General features: G+C 42.1%; 1 protein-coding gene across 2 annotated transcripts in view; it reads left to right on the top strand.

Moving 5' to 3' along the window:
- The first annotated feature begins 597 nt into the window (after positions 1-597).
- Positions 598-20,938, top strand: part of LOC142101929 (butyrophilin subfamily 1 member A1-like) — a 113,789-nt gene continuing 93,448 nt past the window's right edge. Inside the window, exons 1-8 of one of the 2 annotated variants that reach the window (XR_012679155.1) lie at positions 598-689; positions 2,210-2,560; positions 3,599-3,877; positions 7,906-8,022; positions 9,573-9,605; positions 14,090-14,110; positions 15,655-15,681; positions 16,150-17,734. Coding sequence is in view for 1 of the 2 variants with exons in the window: in XM_075186376.1 (XP_075042477.1) it covers positions 638-689; positions 2,210-2,560; positions 3,599-3,877; positions 7,906-8,022; positions 9,573-9,605; positions 14,090-14,110; positions 15,655-15,681; positions 16,150-16,721 (1,452 nt within the window). In the remaining variant the exon portion in view is untranslated. Of the gene's footprint in view, positions 690-2,209; positions 2,561-3,598; positions 3,878-7,905; positions 8,023-9,572; positions 9,606-14,089; positions 14,111-15,654; positions 15,682-16,149; positions 17,914-20,938 lie in introns of those variants that run through there. The other variant, XM_075186376.1, reaches the window with a different exon arrangement.

Genomic DNA, 20,938 nt, shown 5'->3' with positions numbered 1-20,938 from the left:
CAACAACGGCAACAGCTGGATCCAGGATTTTTGCCTGCTCTCTCGGGAGTCCGGGAGAACTCCCAAAAATTTGGGAGTCTCCCGGACATTCCAACTATGCCTTATAGTAAACAATAGTTAATGCTGCAATAGTGAGACTGCATAACTGTCTTTGTACAAATATTATCCAGATAACATGGCTATCGACCAGGCATGACATGAACAAAGGCTGTATACAAACATACGTTCACATGACACCCTGTTTCTTAGTACTCAGTATTACTCAGGGCTCATATATCTAACCTATATCTGGAAGTCACAGTATAAAGACACAGAGTATAATATAATAGTTATACCTGAGACTGTAGGAAGCAGGAACATGAGGTGAAACAACCAGCACAGAGCGTCCATCCTCACCAGTCTCTGTCCTCACCCCCTGGTTGACTGTCTCTTCCCCCTGCCAGATCTGGCTGCTTTCACTTTCCACTCTCTATTCATCTTCAGAGGAGAGTTTCCTGCTGACACTTCCTGTGTGTTGTAATTTCATATTCGCTGGTGATCATGTGTGTGAGGAAACCCAGCAGCAGATACAGACAGGGCGTTGGGGCCGGAGAACCAGGGGGAATAAGAGACATGTAGCTGGGAGAGACATCAGAGGATGGAGAGACTGCTGACTTATCTCTGCCTGGCCCTAGTCCCAGCCGCTGCAGGTAACACTCTCTCTGTACTGAACCTGTCTCTTACTGTCAGCCAGTTCTACGTCTCAATATCAATGTTCAATATCACTAACATCCAGGGCCGGATTTACCACTATGCAACCTAGGCAATTGCCTAGGGCCCAGCGGTCCCCAGAGGGCCCTACCAGGGCCAGCGGTGAGACCACCCTTTAAAAATGGGCCACTACTTATGGGCCAGTGCTATATGCTTGCTCCCCCGGGCTAAAGTCTGCCAGCCAGCCCCTGAATAGGGGTATATGTTATGCTAAAAAACTATAGTGCTATGGATTTTTTCAGGGAGGGGGCCCCAAACCAGTATCTTGCCTAGGGCCCCATGATGTCTAAATCCGGCTCTGCTAACATCTCACAGACAGGACATGAGCTTGTTAGTGTCACTGTCTCTGTTTCCATGTCTTGTCCTCTCATGTACGGTCTCTAGGGATCATTTACCAACCAAAGATACAGTCATAATGTCACACAGGTGTCTTGGGGATTGCATGTAAGTAGATGTATTGGAAAAGAAATATCTGAAATGCAGACACTGTTGTCTGTGACTATGTAGAGGGCTATACAGCATAAGTGGTGCTTTTTATAAATAACCCCACTGTCATACATGGGCGGCGCATGTTGTGTGTTGTTGTTATTGTTGTTTTTTAAGGACAGTGGCAGAGTGGTTAGCATGGTTGCCCCGGGACACCAGGGGCCCTATCTTTGTGGAGTTTGTATGTTCACATGTTTCCGTTGGCTTCATTCTGGTGCTCTGGTTTTCTCCCACACTCCAAGGACATACTGGTAGGTTAATTGGATTGTGATAAAACTAGACCCTAGTGTGTATCTGTGTCTGTGTGGTAGCTGGTAGGGATTTTAGAATGCAAGCTCCAGTGGGGCAGGGCCTGATGTGACTGATTGCACATTCTCTGTAAAGCGCTGCTTCAAAGATGGAGTCAGGCTCGCACCTATGCGACTTCCACCAACGACTCCTCTGCGCTCTTATGTGAGAGGAGCAGAGCTGTGACATAGGAGGAAGCTGCCCAAGAATGTACACTTCCTTCTATTACCCTCCGGGTAACCGATTGTGGGAGTGTGGGACCAGCTATTCAAAGAGATCCGCTCTTCTAAAACACTAGAAAACTCTCACAGGTGATAAGTGCTATCAGACAGTTTTTGCAGAATCTCCAAACCCTGAATGTGGGAAACGTTTTAACTGGAGTTGCAGAAATTGAAGTAAACGTTTAATCGCATCTCTGTAAAACTATGGACAAGGATATATAGGTTGTAAGGCAAACAGTAGGGGTTACCTATTAAAGGACAACTTATTTTCCAGATAACCTATTACAGATATTCCTTTTGGTGGGAAAGAAAAATTCAAAATCTCCACTTTCCGAGTCTCATTTACACATTTCGTCCTGGAACATGGAAGTTTATTACTAATATATTCAGTTTTTCCGTTCATTTCTAGACTGCAAAGTGTATTTCTTACTTTCTATGTTTGAGTCTCTTTCTGTCTATTACAGCACAATTTCGGGTACACTCCCAAGATGAAGCATTGGTGGCAGCGGTGGGATCAGACGTTCTCTTGCCCTGTACTGTCTCGCCGCCGTTGAGTGCTGTGGGGTTGGCGGTGCGCTGGTTCCACAATCAGGCCCACATTGTGGCCTTCTTGCTGAAAGATGGACGTGAGGACCGTCAGCAACAGAGCGCAGATTACCGTGGTAGAGCTTTCATAGAGGCTGGGCCCGACAGCGGAAACTTGTCCCTTACTCTGCGCAATGTCCACCTCTCTGATGCTGGCAGATACCACTGCTTTGTGGAGAACAGCAGTTCAGAATTCTTCGAGGAAGCGATCTTGGAGCTTATTGTTGTGGGTCAGTCTCATCGAATCTCTTCCAGACTTTATTTTTTACACATGATGGGGGTTAGGGTTAGGACACAAGGGCATATTTAACAACTACCGTTTTCTTGGCATGGTCATATTCATTCCTTATTGCAATAATCGTGACCATTTATTAAAAATGTTCTGCCGGAACAGCAGTCACGATCAACGGTTGTCCCGGCGAACACCTTTATCCTATCTCTTCTATGGTCACCATCGCAAAGTGGCGATCTATGCGGTAGTCATCAGAGGGGAGAACAGTTAGATGTGGTGAAGGATCCGAAGATCCCTCTACCGTAATACTCTCCCCATAGGCTTTAATGGCTAATGCCTTGTTAGCCATTGGGCACAAGTTATGAAAATCTTTGTCTTACAGTGCTGGGGGTCATGGGTACAATTCTCCCCATGTTCGCATAGATGTGCACTTATTTTGTCCCACACCGGATAGTCATACTGGTAGGTTCTCTGTACAGTGCTGTGGAATACGTGACACTATATAAATAACTCTTAATAATATTAATAATAATCCATATCTCAGGATAGAGACAAACACCAAATACAGACACAACAGGTTGTGTTGAATCTCACACCGAATGCTAACCCTAATTTTAATAATAAAATTAAGCAGAAGAGCCCAAATGCTTCTACCTGTAGACTGAGCTCTCAGAACTCAGACTAAGCAGGACTCGGATTCAGTTAAATTTAAATCGTACTAAGAAAATTTGTCACAACCACAAGTCCTGTACTCAGGACATGACTAACGCTGACTGCTACTCGCCCATATTCTGGCATTTCTTGGTGTAGAACATATTTGTGCCACATGACTTTCTATCTTCAGATCAACCCTTAAGCGGTTCTCCTTTCACTATATCACAATGACATGGGTATAAAAGGGATTATTCACTTTTTCCATGTCCTCTTCCAACGACCCCTTCCTGTTTCCTAATTAACCCTCAGTGGCAATTTTGTAGAGTAACGTGTCCTAAATTTGACTCCTGACTCTCGGTTTGATGCCATATGTTTCCTACAGGCTTGGGATCACCACCACTAGCAGATGTTGCTCTACAAGATAGCAATGTGATTGTCTTCTGTTCCTCGGGTGGTTGGTTTCCGGAACCCAAAGTTATCTGGAGGAAAGACACTGAAGAGCTGGTACCAGCAGCACAAGAGACCCACAAGGACAAGGCTAGTGGGCTCTACAGTGTAAAGAGCCATATGGCGTTGAAAGACTCCTTAGATGGACCTGTCTATTGTGGCTTGATACATGCCGTGACAGGGAAGGAGACCGGCCTTTATGTGAAAGTCTCAGGTATGTAAAATGCAAAAGAAAAGAAAAAACCCTTAGGTGCTTGGTATGGTAAAATACGGCTGTAAAGGGAGACTGCAGCCCTACAAACAATTTTTCACAATGAAAAGAGAAAAAGTAACCTCACTATAGGCCAAAACAACAACATAAATATCTATAAAAAGTGAATACCAATATATTAGGTAGACAATAAAACCTGACGCGTGAGCTAGCAGAGTGTGCTTTTAATTTCCCGCAGCCCTTTCCGCTCCAGTACGTTGAAAGGATGAGACGATTTAGCAGCAAAAGTCTCCAACGTCTCCTGTTTTGGCTGACAACAAATGGATAAAAAAAAGTCCAAAAAACGTATCAGTCCTGTATTGTCTATATATAGGGCCTGATTCACCAAGGAAAGTAAAGCAAAAAAAAAATGAATAACTTTGCACCTTAACAAAACCATGTTGCATTGGAGGGGGGAGGTAAATTTAAAATGTGGAAACAGATTTATAGTTGGGGTAAGGATGTCCTAGATCAACTTTAAATTTCATTGTACAAATAAAGCTATTAAGTGTTTGTGTCCTACATGAAAAACAGCCAGTATTTATCTTATGTGCAAAATAATAAACTAATTTGCACCCCTTTCATTGTAACATGGTTTTGTCCAGGAGCAAACTTACTCATTTTTTTGCCTTACTTTCCTTAATGAATCAGGCCCATAATGTCCAGTGAGGCAACTGTACACAGTCCGATAGTACAGAGTGGGTGCAGTGCGAATAGAGTCCTGTAACCGGGAATGGGGGCATGATACAAACAAATTCCAAAACATATCAAAGAACAGAAGGTAAAGTTTGCCAAATGAGCTTACAACCTCTCCGGTGTGGGGTAATACAATGAATAAACCAATGAAACCGATTCTGCATTATTTTTTAATCATTTGTATATTTCCATTAAGAAAACATAAATGTATATATATATATATATATTTATATTTATTATTTTTATTTCTTTTACAATGATTATGTTGTTCCGAGCAGTTATACTAGTATTCGGCTGTGACAGATCACAGTTGTACAGAAGACTCACAACACAGCAACAGCTCAAACTAAGTGAAATACGTCTTTATAGGAGTTATTCAAAAAAAAAGATTTAGGACTCTCATATAATAATATCGACTCATTTGACTATTCAAAATAGCACAATGAGCAAATCGGCGAATAAGAAACAACAGAAGCAGAAACATGAGATGCCTGGTGGACTCTTCAAGTGGTACCATCTATCTATCACCTGTAGGCACATTAGTGGTGATAAGGAAATTCCATCCACAACTAATTTGCCATCCGTAACTGTATGAATTGCATTATGAATAATGTTATTTATCTGCTACAATGTAGTTGTGATTTGCAATTCATTGGCAGAACGAGACGAAATTCGTCAGCCATTATTAACAAGGCGCCCACCCATTGTGTGTTTAGGTTCTCTGCACTTTATCACACTGCCTGAGTGAGGGTCACACTTTCCTATTTTTTGTTTATTTTTCACATATAAAATCACTAACTTTGTCATCTTTTGTATATCTATATATTTGATGTGGAGTTTACTGAGTAACTATTAGACATTCACCAAATGCTGATATTGTTTCTCTTTCAGTTTTACATGTGTTTGTTATGCTATGATACATAGTCACAGAATGACTCTTATCATAGACTTGTGTTAGTCAGTTTGAGCTGTTACTATGTTGTGCTTGTGAGTCTTGTATGGCTGTTTTCTGAGTCACAGTCGAACACTAGAATAACTGATTCTTCCATCTGTCTTCCTCCACCAGATTTTATCTTTATAGTGCTTGCTGGTTCTATTGATACAAAAGGCTGAAAGGGCTTCTTGTAACAGATGAAATGTTATGTAATAATTATGTGATTTGTACAAACTATGCTGTAAACTTAATGTGTTATTTTGGGATCGTTTGTCACTACAAATCTTTTCCTTGGATAGATTTAGTTGTTGTCTTCGCTCCGTACTGTATTTTCTCCCTGTGACCGCTCTTATGGTTTAGGAATGTTGTAGAATAAAACAAATTGAGTAGTTAATCGCAATATTAAATAACAGTAATATTAAATAACAGTAGTCAGGTTATATTAGGGTCACTGCGATGTGACCCAAATTAACAAGTGGTGAAATGCTTTTCGCCACCAGCCTTAAAAAAACTAAGATGGCGTTATCTTAAATTCTTAATAGAGTTCAGAGGACTCCATCGCCACCAGAGAAGACCCCTGTGGATCCGTCATCGGCTCCAGTCACTATATGTGACCCTACGCATGCGCATTAGCTACACAGGTGTCAGTCATTCCTTTCGCCAGCAGCATTAGGAATTTTTAGTTAGTTTAGGAGAGGTGCCAATGAGCCCTGGCATGGTAAATACCAGCGGCAATGCATTTTGTATCATTGTGGTATACAGCGTTACAAGGTTATACTTATTCCCACTCACTAGACACCAATGTTACATAGACTACTATATCATCATCATCACCATTTAATTATATAGCACCACTAATACCGCAGCGCTGTACAGAGAACTCACACCAGTCCCTGCCCCACTGGGGTTTACAGTCTAAATTCCCTAACACACACACACACACACACACACACACACACACAGACAGACTAGGGTAAATTTGGTAGCAGCCAGTTAACCTACTAGTATGTTTTTGGAGTGTAGGAGGAAACTGGAGCACCCGGAAGAAACCCACGCAAACACAGGGAGAACATACAAACTCCACACAGATAAGGCCAAGGTTGGGAATTTAACTTATGACCCCAGTGCTGTGAGGCAGAAATGCTAACCACTGAGCCACTGTGCTGCCTATATGATTATTGTAAAAATATAAATGTATGTTATTACGGTCCATAGGCCTTCTCGCATATAAATGGACCTCATAGTCATGTAGAGGCCACACAGACTGAATTACATAGTGAATGTTGCGCACACCTGTATTAGAGTCATGTGAGAGCTGAAGAATGCTCTGCACTGGTATAAATGACAGTCAGATCGTCCGATCAGGAACTAGCTGCCATTTCTGCACCGGACACAAGAAGCTATCAGACAGGTCTCCAGCAGAGATCTCCTGTGCACTCAGCAGGACCTGCAGGGTTGGTTCACACCAGTCTAATATGAAGAAGGGAGTGGTTGTATAAAATCCCCCACCCCACAGGTGGAAACTCCATATAAGTACAGCACAGAGCATATTTGAACCATGTATAGACTTGTTATCGCTGTGCTCCTGCTGCGCTGTGTGTGTGGTTTGAAAGAATTGTAAAAGCAAAGTCAAAAACACAACACAACCAGCCACATACACAAGCGTTACAGGGACGTGTTCCCAGCGCCTGTAAGAGACACAATTTATTGCACAGCTGCAGCAAGAACAATAGATCAGAGGGGTGAATCGGACACATAACAGCCACACAGCCGCAAAACCAGAGTGCGCCCCTCACTGCGCTGCATGTGAACACCAAGATCCATGTGCACACGATTTAATACCTTCTCTTAAAGTTACCCTATAGAGGTGTCATGCAGTAGAAATCTGAAGGGTTAACAAGTACAAGATGCCAAACATAGAACATTCATGAAATGGAGCCTTTGTCCCTTTACTCCCACAAGTTTCAAATAAAAGTAATTTCTAAGAGCACAGGTGATTTAATCAGGTATGTCACAGGTAGGCGGGGCTTAGGTATGAGCTGTCACCCAGTTGGCACACAGGGCAGACCCTCGCTCCAACCAGTGCACTCATGCCAACATCACAAATGTAAACTTAGGGGTAAATTTATCAAACCTTCTAAGGGATTCTAGTTATCATTTCTTTAGTACATTTTAGAAAATGATATATAAAATCTGATTGATTGCTATGGGCAACATCTCCAATTTATCTTTTTGGAAGGTTTGATAAATCAACCCCTTACTATCACTTGTTCCTTGTGAATTGATTGACTGTATTAGAATATTTGGGCCCCCGTACTGTGCACCCCAGTGATGGTCTCTTTTGCTTGTCTATACCGTACAGACGCCATGTTTCCTCGTACCTCTCCCTGGGCCATCGTCGCTTGTCTGCTCTTCATTCTCATCATCGCTGTCTCTCCGGCGGTGACCTGGCTCTTCTACTCAAAACGAAAGGAGAAAGGTAGTGTACGGCGAAGACTTGACTTTAACAGAATGTCCTTTTCAAAATGCATGTGGTATATTTTCCAGACGAATAGTCTTTAATGTACACATTAATTGCCTGTGTGGCGAAGTGTTAAACATCTATGTCCAGGGATAACCCTCTGTTCAGTTACTTACTCACTTTATAGAAGCAAGTAGATGTGTTTGACCAGATCTGTCGTTCATAAATCCATGCAGGCAGTTGCTGATATTTTTTAAAACATAATACTTTATGAACTCCTCAAATAGTTTTCCAACTATAGAAGTTAGACTTGCTGATCTATAGTACCATACCAAGTTTGTATGGCGTTTTTAAAAATAAGAAGTAATAATTTGGCAATAACTGAACTAAGCTCTCTAAGGACCGGTGGATGTAATCCATTTGTCCCAGGTGGCTCATTCCCATTTATTTTGTTTAATCTTTCTTGGACACACACTTCTGTCATTTTGTGGGAAACCAAACCTTTTTTTTTGTCAGCCACATAGGCTTTGATTTTTTTTTTAGATGTATTTGTTTCTTTATAGGAATAAATTGGTGCGATGTATCTCTGCACACTGTTCTGGAGACACATTGTGACACTTTGCGGCTAATTTCCCCTTTACATTTAAGAGTTTTTGTCATACCAGCGTGCATTTCTATCTTATAACTTAAACACAACGAGACCACATTATGATCGCTATTCTCCAGGTTCTCCTTAATTTGCTATCACTGTATCCATGACAGGAACTCTTTTGGGTAGGCCTTCTACTAACTGACCCATGAAGTCCTTCTTCAGGTTGAAAAAGTTTCGCCCCTTTGCTTTGCTGACCCATCAATTTCAGTTTAATTTAAAGCTCTACAGTTTCACCATTTCCGCAATTGTACAGCATTTACTATCTGTGATCATGATTTACACAAAGGTGCTTGTAATGTACCCCTGCTATTGTCAATTCTTAAACCTGTGAAAGGCATCCCCCAAAATGAGTGGCACTGTGTTATGAGAAGGACATGTTCAAATGAGGATGTGTCCTTTAAGAGATCGCATGGGCATGAACAGTGGGTGAGAGCAGGGACCCTTTAGGATTAAGCATTAGACCCCCGAATTTTGGTACCCCCTCCCCAATAGATCTAGTGGACATTGGGAATCCCAGAGACATAAATTTCCAGTCAGTAGATCAGGGGAAAACGCAGGATTTGTAGAGGGGGGTTTCCACACCATGCCACCAGTCGGCGTGACCAGCATGCATGGGCACGTGGCTATAATATTAGAGAAGGCTTGGCTGCTCTCCAACTCTTCCTATCCCTATAATATACATGGGCAATGCTGCGTGCACTACTGTTAGGTGCACGCAGCTCTCCCTATTCAAGCAGAGCTGTGTGAAGCAGGGGCAGGATCCAGTCACCTCAATTATACAGTGCCCCAGGCTTGGAGGGGGGTTTCCAGGCACTAGGAACCCACCCCCCCTCTGGTTTGCCTATGTCGAGGACAACAGAGAGGGGACATCGAGATACTATTACCAATGTGTTCATTTACACTTTTGTCGTTGCAGCTACACAACTGAATGAAAAAGATAACTATATCGGTAAGTATTTCTCTGTCATTCTTTGTTTATCGATGAATTCCTGCGTGTATGTTATCTCAGGGAACTTGTCTCAAAGCTAGGACCTGCTTATTATCAATGATCAGTTGTTGGGGCGAGGCTCAAGTGACCCTGTTATATTATAAGAATGTGTCTAGATGATGTATCTATGCTCTGCCTAACAAAATGCTAACTGTGTTGATCCAGAAGAAGACAAAACATTATCACCAGGCGATTATCAATGTAACCTCACAGAGTGAAAAACCTTCTGTACCTGGTAATAAGAATTGAGGATCAATCCCTTAAATTGCGCTATTTACTATTTACTTGCGGATGCGTCATCAGGAACAGCCAGTCTAGATGACGCAAATAGCGTCCTCAACACCCCGTCCTCTTTAGAAGAGGGACAGGCAGGATGACGATGGGTGACCACCTCTCCTGGGAACCCAGGAGACCTCCCGTAAATTCTGAAGTCTCCCGGATGTTGCGGGAGCGTAGACAAGTATGTTTTATTTTCTAATACCCTTACCCACCTCTGAACCCCCTCAAGGTCTTTCAACTATCGCCTGTCCCCAACCTCCTGCAGTGAATCGCCGTCTCACCACCTTAAATAATTTAAGAATATAGATGTCGTACTTCCTACAAGGCCACTGCTGTCTACCTGTCATTACGCTTTGAAAAATCTGACATTAATATTACAGCCTGAGTAATAGTCTAATTACAAAGTATACATATTAACCTCTAGCACTGCTAAGAAGATCTGGTACCAGGCTGCACCCCTCCCAATCGTTACCACTAAAGGGCTGAGGCGCTATTTAAACTCGCTGGTATTTGTCATTTTCTCCCAGTTATTAAAAATGTGAAAAGTTGAAATTGATGAACACGAATCTTTGTTCAACTCTGATGACTGTTAAAAACATATAGAACGTTTAGTGCGAGCGTCTGTGTATAACAACGGCCCCAAACACTTCCTGAGTGTCTGTGGTTAGTTGTCTGCACCTGCTGTGCAAATCCACGTCTGACCTGTGTTACACATCTGTGTCACACACATATTGTGTATCCTTTATTTCTTACACACTAAGTGAACTTTTACTTACTTTATATCTAAAGCCTAACACCATCTCAATATAATGTATTTATTGTAAATCATAGCGATCATTTAACTGCATCTTCCAGTCTTGATGGAGGATTGAAAGAATTCGGAATGACCACTTTTGTACACGGAATGAGTAAATGATTCCATTTGTTGTAAAAGCTCTCTAGAACCTCCCCAGTTGTTTTTTTGGGGGGCCCAATGCAGCTGCCGCCTCTCATCTTTCTCTCCTTGTTTCTGCAAGTTCAGATTCAAATCATTTTCGACCCACATGATGAATGGCTGTATCGCCCATACAATGAACTGCTAAGGCCCTACTTGGGCAGGGACTGATGTGAAATAAAATATTATTTGTATGGCATTGCGGTATTGTTACAAGGATATACTTGTCAGACTCACCTGCCCCCTGTGTCTACCACCTTTAGTTCAATGCCTACCATATACAGGAGCTGAGCTGCCATTAGATAGTTATCTAGGGTACCAATGGGTAAGGGGGGCATAGAACACTTACCATAGTACCTGATTCATGTTCGGAAGCAACCTGGACGCAATTTGCGTTTAAAGAGCACAGAATGTGACCGTAGCTCAAGATACGTGTCCACTTGGGTGTACGTAGGCTCTGCCTAAATGTTACTTACACAGACACACGGAACAGACGGCAGTATATGCACAAGCTTATGTGTGATATAAAAGTCACATTAGAACATGTACAAAAAAAAATCATAAATTAAATGAACAACTCTAAACAGTATAATCACTAATAAAAATATGGATTGTTAAAAAAAAAATATATATATATATATTTTTTACAGTAAATACATAAAGATGTTCGTAATGCATACAGTACATACAATGCATTTTTATAGTCTACGAGGGAAAATGAGGGGAGATTTCTACCGTAAATTGTTTAGGGCATTATGCGCAGCGCGATGTCTGCTCGCCGCATCCCCAGCAATTGAATTCCCCCTATGAGTCTGGGGTCTCTTTACTATAGTGATAACCAGCTCCAGGGTATGCAGTGCAGGTCTGGGGACTATTATGGGGAGAGCAGGCCCGGCGCTCCCATTAGGCAAGGTTAGGCACTTGCCTAGGGCGCCGGGCTCTGGAGGGCGCCACAGAATGGTAAATTACTTTAAAACTGTGCGGCGACCACTGACCATACCTGTCACGGCCGCCGCACAGCATTCAGATGCACGGGGAGGGGGGAAGAGGCTATCGCTCACCACCGCCACCTCTCTGCTCCGTCTCCTCCCCTACACTCACTAGTGTCAGTGAGTGGAGGGGAGGAGACGGAGCAGAGAGGCGACGGTGGTGAGACAAGGTAAGGAAAGACGGGGTGAGGGGGGAGGAGGGCGCCGATTTTTGCGGGGGGGGGCGGCGCCGATTTTGAAAAAAATGCCTAGGGCGCCATGGACCCTAACACCGGCCCTGGGGGAGAGGCCTACAAACGTCACATTCCCCTTTCCCTGCAGGAGTCCTGCAGTGAAAGGCACTTGGGTTCTTTACCGCACACTTACACCTATATTAGTAAGTTACCTCTGAAGTACGACAGTTCCGCTCTTCTGACACCTTCCATCGTTTTATTAAATAATCCTTAATATGCACAAATGTTCTGATACACTGTCATGTTTCATGCACCACAAATGGCACAGAGATATTTGTGATGTGATCCTGCTAATAGTCCCAATTTGTACAGGACAGTCTCAATTTCCATTCCCCATAAGAGCTGTAATCTTGCTGGAAATTGGCATGGCCTGAATTGCTCAGATGGATTTATCTGGGAATGTTGACACTGGAGTGTTGTGTAACCGCTGTTTATAGCAAAGCTGCCAAATTGCGATGGAATGATGTAACTTCGTCTCCGATCCCTGTAATCTACAGGTGTTTATTTACACTAATCACCTTTAGAACAGCAGATCGTTGTGCTGATTACACATTACTGCTTCTGTTCTAACATAGTTAAGTCATATAATATCATAAAAATTAATCCTCCGTGGTGATATGCCGGCGGAGGTGGGGAGACACCGCGCTGCCAACAACGCCTCCCATTTATGTGGTGACAATTCCTCATTTGCGTCCTATCAGAATGGGGTCTGATCACATATTGGGGCTTAGATGACCAGACAATTTATGCGCTAATAAAATTTGAATTACATTTTATGTAGTTCACAACTGACACGTAAGAGAGACTTGAGAGTGTGGTTAAGGATGGCAGGGTCTAAACCAGGTGTTGTGAAACTACAAGTCCCAGCATGCCCTTTCAGCTATCAACTGGTTGTCTACTGGCAAAGCATGCTGGGGCTTGTAGTTTCACAACACCGGGAGGGCCGCAGGTTGGACAGGCCTGGTCTAAACCATGAGGTGGGTAAGCAGAGACTCGCCAGCCTCTGCGGAACTACAAGTCCCAGAGCAGCCAGACATTGGTTATAAAATGTTAGCATAAATAATGCTGAATCTATGACATCTTCCTGTCATATTACCTTAATCCAAGTCTGCTGTCCCGCCTAGTCCTCAATGTCCTGCCTGCACTATGTGTACAGTAGACAGACTGTAGTATAATACATACTTGCCAACGCTTCCTGAATGTCAGGGAGACTACCTGAATTAGGGGTGATCTCCCTCACTCCCTGAAGAGTCTGGCATTCTCCCTGATGCTGAGCCAGTACAAGACGTGGTTGGCTTCGCCATCTGTGGGATGACGACACAGTTCAGAAATTGTGTCCTATGTCCATGTATTGATGCCTATGGAGGTGGCCATTTTCATGGAGACCAAGATCTAATCAAAGACTGACAGGTAAGAAAACATGACTTCAGTAATGGAGACAGAAATGTAAAAGACACTTCAGTCTCTAGAGATTAATTAGCTGCTTCTCTTTAATGCATAGTTGCCTACTCTCTCCAAATGTCTGGGCAACCTCCCGGTTCTCGCCCCTGCAATAGATAAGTAGTGGGGGCGGGGCTTAATGACGCAAATATTGTGTCCCCTGCTGTAATTGGCCAAAATTGTGACAATCGTTTAGGGGCGGGCCGAAATGATGCGATCCGTCAAGCCCCGCCCCCGCATGCCCACCTCCCCTGGGATCTCTCTGAAGCCAACGAGAAAAAATTGGAAAGTATGGTATAAGACTAGTAAACAATATACAGATTATATATCAGAGTGAGAATTAGATGCGTCTCTGCAGACTGTTAGTGTCGTCCTTCATCATTTTACTGTCCTCTGAGACCTGCACATTACACAACCTGGTCTAGTGAATCCTGTAAAGAAATAAATGGTAATAGTCTGAGATACAAGGAGATCCCAGTGGTCCCTTGTTGTATAACGTGCAGCCTGTATGTTCTGCACTCTGTCCCTGGGATCTCTTTTTGAAATATGATGTCTGTCTTCTATTTTCAGAGCGCTTGAAAAGTGAAATTGGTGAGTGTCTCCACTAGGGTAACGTAAGAGAATTGTGATATTGGGATGAGGAACACGCATATAATAAAAGTAATAGGAGCACGTTTTTCCATTCGTGAATTGGTCAGTCCCCTAATTCTGTTGAAAGAGTACCGATAAATAGGAATACCAGAGTTATTATTGTATAGTCTGATTGATAATGGTCAATGATTACTGCATTAGTTTGTTAGGAATGTAATATGTTCTCTGCATATTAAGTTGTAACACGTGGCTTTTCCGTGAGCTATATATATAGATGTGTAGCTATTTCCAGCAGCAGGGGAAAACGAAGAATTTGTAGAGGGGGGTTTCCACACCACGCCGCCAGTGGGCGTGACCAGCATGCATGGGGGCGTGGCTATAATTTTAGACAGTGCTGGGCTGCTCTCCAACTCTTCCTATCCTCATAATATACATGGGCAATGCTACGTGCACTACTGTTAGGTGCACGCAGCTCTCCCTTTTCAAGCAGGCCCGTGTGAAGCGGGAGCAGGGTCCAGCCATCTCAATTATACAGTGCCCCAGGCTTGGAGGGAGGTTTCCAGGGACTAGGGAACCCCCCTCGGTTTGCCTATGAGCAGCGTACATTTGACTAAACAGAGAATGTACATAAATTCCAGTGAATGTCTGATCACATGTCCAAGTGAAACAGGACAATTTTGATAAACAGATGTAAGTCTCCTTATCAAAGTCATAGACACACGCCCTATTATATCTATTGAAAACTTATGTGAGTGGGGAAAATTATTTGTATGTTAAGAATACTGCTGTAGTTGTGTCTCTGCTGAATTTGTTTTTTATTGAGAAGCTGGGTGTCCTGTACATTGCATGTAAGACCATTAGGGTGGCAGAATTATCATTCTGTAGAGGGTTCAATCATTTTGAACTTGTATAAACATGTCAGAAGTTACTGAGAACGAGAGGAAGATAATCAATGGAAAATCAGACCAGCTTCAGACTTCACTATAATCTGTATAAAAGGCATAATTGCAAACCCCTTGCAGCAAGCACCTAATGCACTTACATAAACCACCTTTACTGTGTCCAAATCTTTGCGCACTGCACAATACTAGTGTAATATAAATCCTGCAAAAGAAAAGTCTAACAACGACACAGTCAAGGACTTCTGTGTGCCTAATGTCTCCATGATGTCATTAATTCCTAGTGATTTGATAGGCTGCATTCTCATGAATATTGATTCAGTCAAGGACATGTCTGTCTGTAGGTACATGGCGCCCATTAGTATAGCTGCAGGTAAATCGGTCAGTGTAAAGTACAAGCTCTGTTTATTACATTTGAGTAAAGCATTTAAACTCTGGTGCTTATATTTGGATCTGTTAGACAATATGCATGTACAGTTCTTGTTAGCTGTATACTTTCTTTAAATCAAGCCAGTCACCTGGTTCTCCGGTGCTTTTTGTTTTAGTGTTTTATGACGTCTTGTCCTAATATTTGGAAAGTTAAACTGTGTAAAAAAATTAGATCACAAATGTGCTTAATTATTTTTTTTTTTTCTTTCTTTCTAGAATGGAGGAGAGTTTCCATTAAAAGGGGTATGTATACGATCAGTCTATCCATCCATTGGAGAAAGATTTACTTTTCTTTGCTCACTTTTATTTATTTTTTTAGATATATTTTTGTCTTTATTTCTCTGTCTGATTCTTCTACTATTTTTCATTCTGTCTCTCACACTCACACTCACACTGTTTGTCAGTGTGCACTCAGGCCCCATGCAGTGGCATCAGAGCCGTAACTTAGAATTCTAGTGCCCTGGGCGAGAAAGACAAATTGCGCTCCCCTACCCCTCAATTTTAACCAAATTAACCTAAAATATTCCTAAATTGCGCCCCCCTTCAGCGTTGCGCCCTGGGCGGTCGCCCCTGTCGCACAGCCCTAGTTACGGCCCTGAGTGGCATCACTCAATCAGAAAATGTGTTCAGTGATCGTATTTATGTGCGTTTTGTCTTTGCTGTTTGAAGACCGTTTTCTGTAACTGCTTTGCTTTAACTTAACTCTTTCAGATCCAATGTTGTTCGATCCTCGCACCGCTTATTGTGGTCTGCGCCTTTTCTCGGACTATCGTAGCATTTCAACCAGCGACGTGGTTCAAGACGTCCCGGAATACCCTGAGAGGTTTGACACAGAACCCTGTGTACTTGCTCAAACCCCCTTTTCCACAGGCACCCACTACTGGGAGACAGAAATCCTGGAGCAAAGCGGCAATTTCTGGTCTCTGGGGATAGCCAATCAGTCGGTGAGACGGACAGGGGGCCAGCGCGAGTGCCCTGAGGTTGGGATATGGGCTATTAGGGCAACGAACGAAGGTTATTTCGCTCTTTCTACCCCTCCTGAACCCATTATGTTTTCTCAGAAACCCATGCCAGGTGAGTCTGCTTTACTTAACAGCATAGGAACAAATGAGCCGAGACGAGTACAAAAAGTGGGGACGTTTTTAGACTGCGACAAAGGAAAGGTCTCGTTTTACGACGTGGACACCTATGATTGTCTCTACACCTTCGCTCATCGGTTCTCCGAGCCTGTTTATGCGTTTTATTATGTTGGACCAGGAATCTCTTTCTCATTAAACGTGTAATGCTAGGAGAAGATGAGCTTAACCATAGCAGTGGCAGTGGTCACAATCGCCATCAGATTGCCCAGGTCCTTTCTGCAATGCCGTTAGTGAAACACTTCCTCCCATGCAGCCGGAGCTCACGCGTCGTGGGCACCTCACTGGTGTTGTAACAAAGGGGTTGTACTACATTTATTGGGGTGCTCAATGGACTGTATAGTTCAGACGGTGGAGCTAAGAAACAAATGGGTGCACCAGTCACTTTGAGATAGTTTTCAACACTTAGTAAGTTCGATGACAGACAGCAACAGATGGACGAGAAAGGAATAAGACGACTTGTGCCGAACATGCAACACACATGGAGTGTTACTTCTCAATAAAACACAAACTCAGCATCTATAATCATAAGTATGGTTCCAAAACAAAGGAAACATTTTCTTCAACACATACGTTTTCAATAGATATTTCACAAGTGTGTGTGACCACCAACGTGATAAGGATACTGAGATGTACTATCTATCCACCTACGCGTGTGTGGTGAACTAGCCATTCGAATTTCGGTTCACTCACTCTTCTAAAATAAGTTACACTCAATTTCCCGCTGAAAAGTCACGGGTCAGAATCTATACACACAAATCATTTGATATTTCAACTGAGACCTATTAGAACTCTGAATGTATAGCTGTATTCATCATGGAGCACTCGCTTGCATATTCCACCACTTTGGGTATGACTGAGACCTATTAGAACTCTGAATGTATAGCTGTATTCATCATGGAGCACTCGCTTGCATGTTCCACCACTTTGGATATGACTGAGAGTTCTTTTATGTGTGCAGAAACATGTATTTAGAAAGAAATTGGCATTGTATAAACAAGTATTAGTTATAACAGGAAAACATCCCACATTACAACTAATGCTCACTGGCAATGCTATGTAAGATGCAGGTCCTTGTAGCAGTAGTATTTCTTATTTAAATATACAATGATATATACCATCTACTAACCCATTGATGCCCAGGTACTTAGCTGAGAATTGTGTGTGTGTGTGTGTGTGTGTGTGTGTGTGTGTAGTTAGATTTTTATTTATTTTCTTATTATTGTTTTTTTTTATTAATCAGTGACATTTTCTATTTTGTCATTTGTGTTAACTTTATTAATAAAGTTGTTACAAATACCTTTCCATACCTAATAAAGGCGATTCATAGGAAATACAATTGTTTGTTAATTTCTGTCAATAGTTGAACTTTATATATTCACATCTGATGATTTTTTAAATGTATTTATTTTAGTCACACACACGCCTCTCTCTCCCTTTTACCTGAAGATCTGGTAGTTAAGAGGTACCAAAAACCAGAATGAAGGAAAGAAAAATAATTACTGCTACTTAGTGATATAGTAGTACACACAGGTCACTGAGCACCTCCTCTTATAGTCACTGTGAGGAGCTCTGCTATGGAAAGTAATAAGAAGGGGAATATTGTACAGACAGGACCACCTCCACCTAAATCACATTGTGGAGCCCGGCTACATAGAGTAACGAGGAGAGGAATGTACACACACAGACATGACCACGGAATACCTCCTAATACAGACACTGAGAGGAGCCCTGCTACATAAATTAATGTGGAGGGGAATCCTATAGACACAGATCTGTCTTAAAAACACAATTAAAGATTTACTTGGATAGGATAAGAAATGATATAAATAAATAGATAGGTATTTCTGGCAAAAACAATGGTGCAAAAATGTTACTTATGTACTAACCACCTATAGTCATGAAGATGCTAATATGCAGCAGACTGATTGGTTGATACTGGTTACATTACGTTAACTGTCCTGGATTTAGGACTCTAATACTTAGTATTACATTCAGGTGCAACATTTACACTGAACCACAGCAACCAATCAACAATCAGCTTTTCTCTAGCACAAGTTAGACAATGAAAACAAGTGTCTTATTGGCTGCCATGTTTAGTCCTACATGCAATGTTAGTAGGTGATCCCTTTATAGCATTATATATGTACCAGCATAGTGACTTTATACATGTACAGTCATGGGCAAACGTTTTGAGAATGACACAAGTATTGGTTTTCACAAAGTTTGTTTCTTCAGTGTTTTTAGACCTTTTTGTCAGATGTTGCTCTGGTATACTGAAGTAATATTACAAGCATTTCATAAGCGTCAAAGGCTTTTACTGACAATTACATTAAGTTTATGCAAAGGGTCAATATTTGCAATGTTGACCCTTCTTTTGAGGACCTCTGCAATTCGCCCTGGCACGCTGTCAATCAACTTCTGGGCCACATACTGACTGATGGCCGCCCATTGTTGTCTAATCAATTCTTGGAGTTTCTCAGAGTTTGTGGGTTTTTATTTGTCCATCCGCCTCTTGAGAATTGACCACAAGTTCTCAATGGGATTAAGGTCTGGGGAGTTTCCTGGCCATGGACCCAAAATTTTGATATTTTGATCCCAGAGCCACTTAGTTGTCACTTTTGCCTTATGGCAAGGTGCTCCATCATGCTGGAAAAGGCATTGCCCATCACCAAACTGTTCTTGGATGGTTGGGAGAAGTTGCTCTTGGAGGATGTTTTGGTAACATTCTTTATTCATGGCTGTGTTCTTAGGCACAATTGTGAGTGAGCCCACTCCCTTGGCTGAGAAGCAACCCCACACATGAATGGTCTCAGGATGCTTTACTGTTGGCATGACACAGGACTGATGGTAGCGCTCACCTTTCCTTCTCCGGACAAGCGTTTTTCTAGATGCCCCAAACAATCTATAAGAGGATTCATCAGAGAAAATGACTTTACCTCAGTCCTCAGCAGTCCAATCCCTCTACCTTTTGCAGAATATCAGTCTCTCCCTGATGTTGTTCCAGGAGAGAAGTGGCTTCTTTACTGGCCTTCTTGACACCAGGCCATTCTCCAAAAGTCTTTGCCTCACTGTGTGTGCAGATGCACTCACACCTGCCAGCTGCCATTCCTGAGCATGCTCTGCACTGGTGGTGCCATGATCCCGCAGCTGAATCAACTTTAGGAGACGGTCTTGGCGCTTGACGGTTCTTGGGCACCATGAAACCTTCTTCACAACTATTGAACCTCTCTCCTTGAAGTTCTTGATGTTCCGATAAATGGTTGATTTAGGTGCAATCTTACTAGCAGCAATATCCTTGCCTGTGAAGCCCTTTTTGTGCAAAGCAATAATGACTGCACGTGTTTCCTTGCAGATAACCATGGTTAACAGCGGAAGAACAGTGATCTCAAGCACCACCCTCCTTTTAAAGCTTCCAGTCTGTTATTTGAACTCAATCAGCATGACAGAGTGATCTCCAGCCTTGTCCTCATCAACACTCTCACCTGTGTTAACGAGAGAATCACTGACCTGATGTCAGCTGGTCCTTTTGTGGCAGGGCTGAAATGCAGTGGAAATGTTTTTGGGATAAAGTTCATTGTCATGGCAAAGAGGGACTTTGAAATTAATTACAATTCATCTGATCACTCTTCATGACATTCTGGAGTTTATGCAAATTGCCATCATAAAAACTGAGGCAGCAGACTTTGTGAAAAATAATATTTGTGTCATTCTCAAAACTTTTGGCCATGACTGTAAATATAGAGTTTAGACGGGATATCAAGTGACATCTAACACAAAAGTGTTATACAAAGGAATGGGGATAACATCACATAATGATGCATTATCTCAGGTGTTTCTCACTGTATATACTGCTTCCATTATAGAAGGTAATTGGATCCTTGTTTTCTAGAGAATATATATCTATATATATCATGAGGAGAAACTGTGATCCTGGGAAGACTGGTTTGCAGTCTCTCCCTGAGTTGTAACTTAGATGATGATAACAAGACATGAGTCATCACCTCTCTCACATCATCATTAGCTGTTTAGACACTTTGTTATATGAAATGATTGATATTATGTTACAATTATACATAATTAACATTGTGTTTACTAGACAATTATTATCTGCATTACACATCACAAACATGACATGTGTGCAAAGTGCTGGTATTGTCGCCATCTAGTGGTTACTGTACGGCATAGCATATTGTGTACAAATGTCAACAGTTATTATTTTCTTATATATTACCCTATGAAAGAATATTGTAACATATCGTAGTATCTCCCTTTCATATGCAGGGACGGAATGTTTCTTTTTTTATTTGGAAATTTTTTTAATTGTTTTGTTCAACAAGCTAAGTTAAATTACAGGTACAAAG

The sequence above is a fragment of the Mixophyes fleayi genome, chromosome 9 (genome assembly GCF_038048845.1).
Source record: "Mixophyes fleayi isolate aMixFle1 chromosome 9, aMixFle1.hap1, whole genome shotgun sequence".
In the NCBI taxonomy this organism is placed as follows: Eukaryota; Metazoa; Chordata; class Amphibia; order Anura; family Limnodynastidae; genus Mixophyes; species Mixophyes fleayi.
The sequence above is the reverse complement of the archived record's forward strand: the minus strand, read 5'-3'. Positions and strand labels throughout refer to the sequence as shown.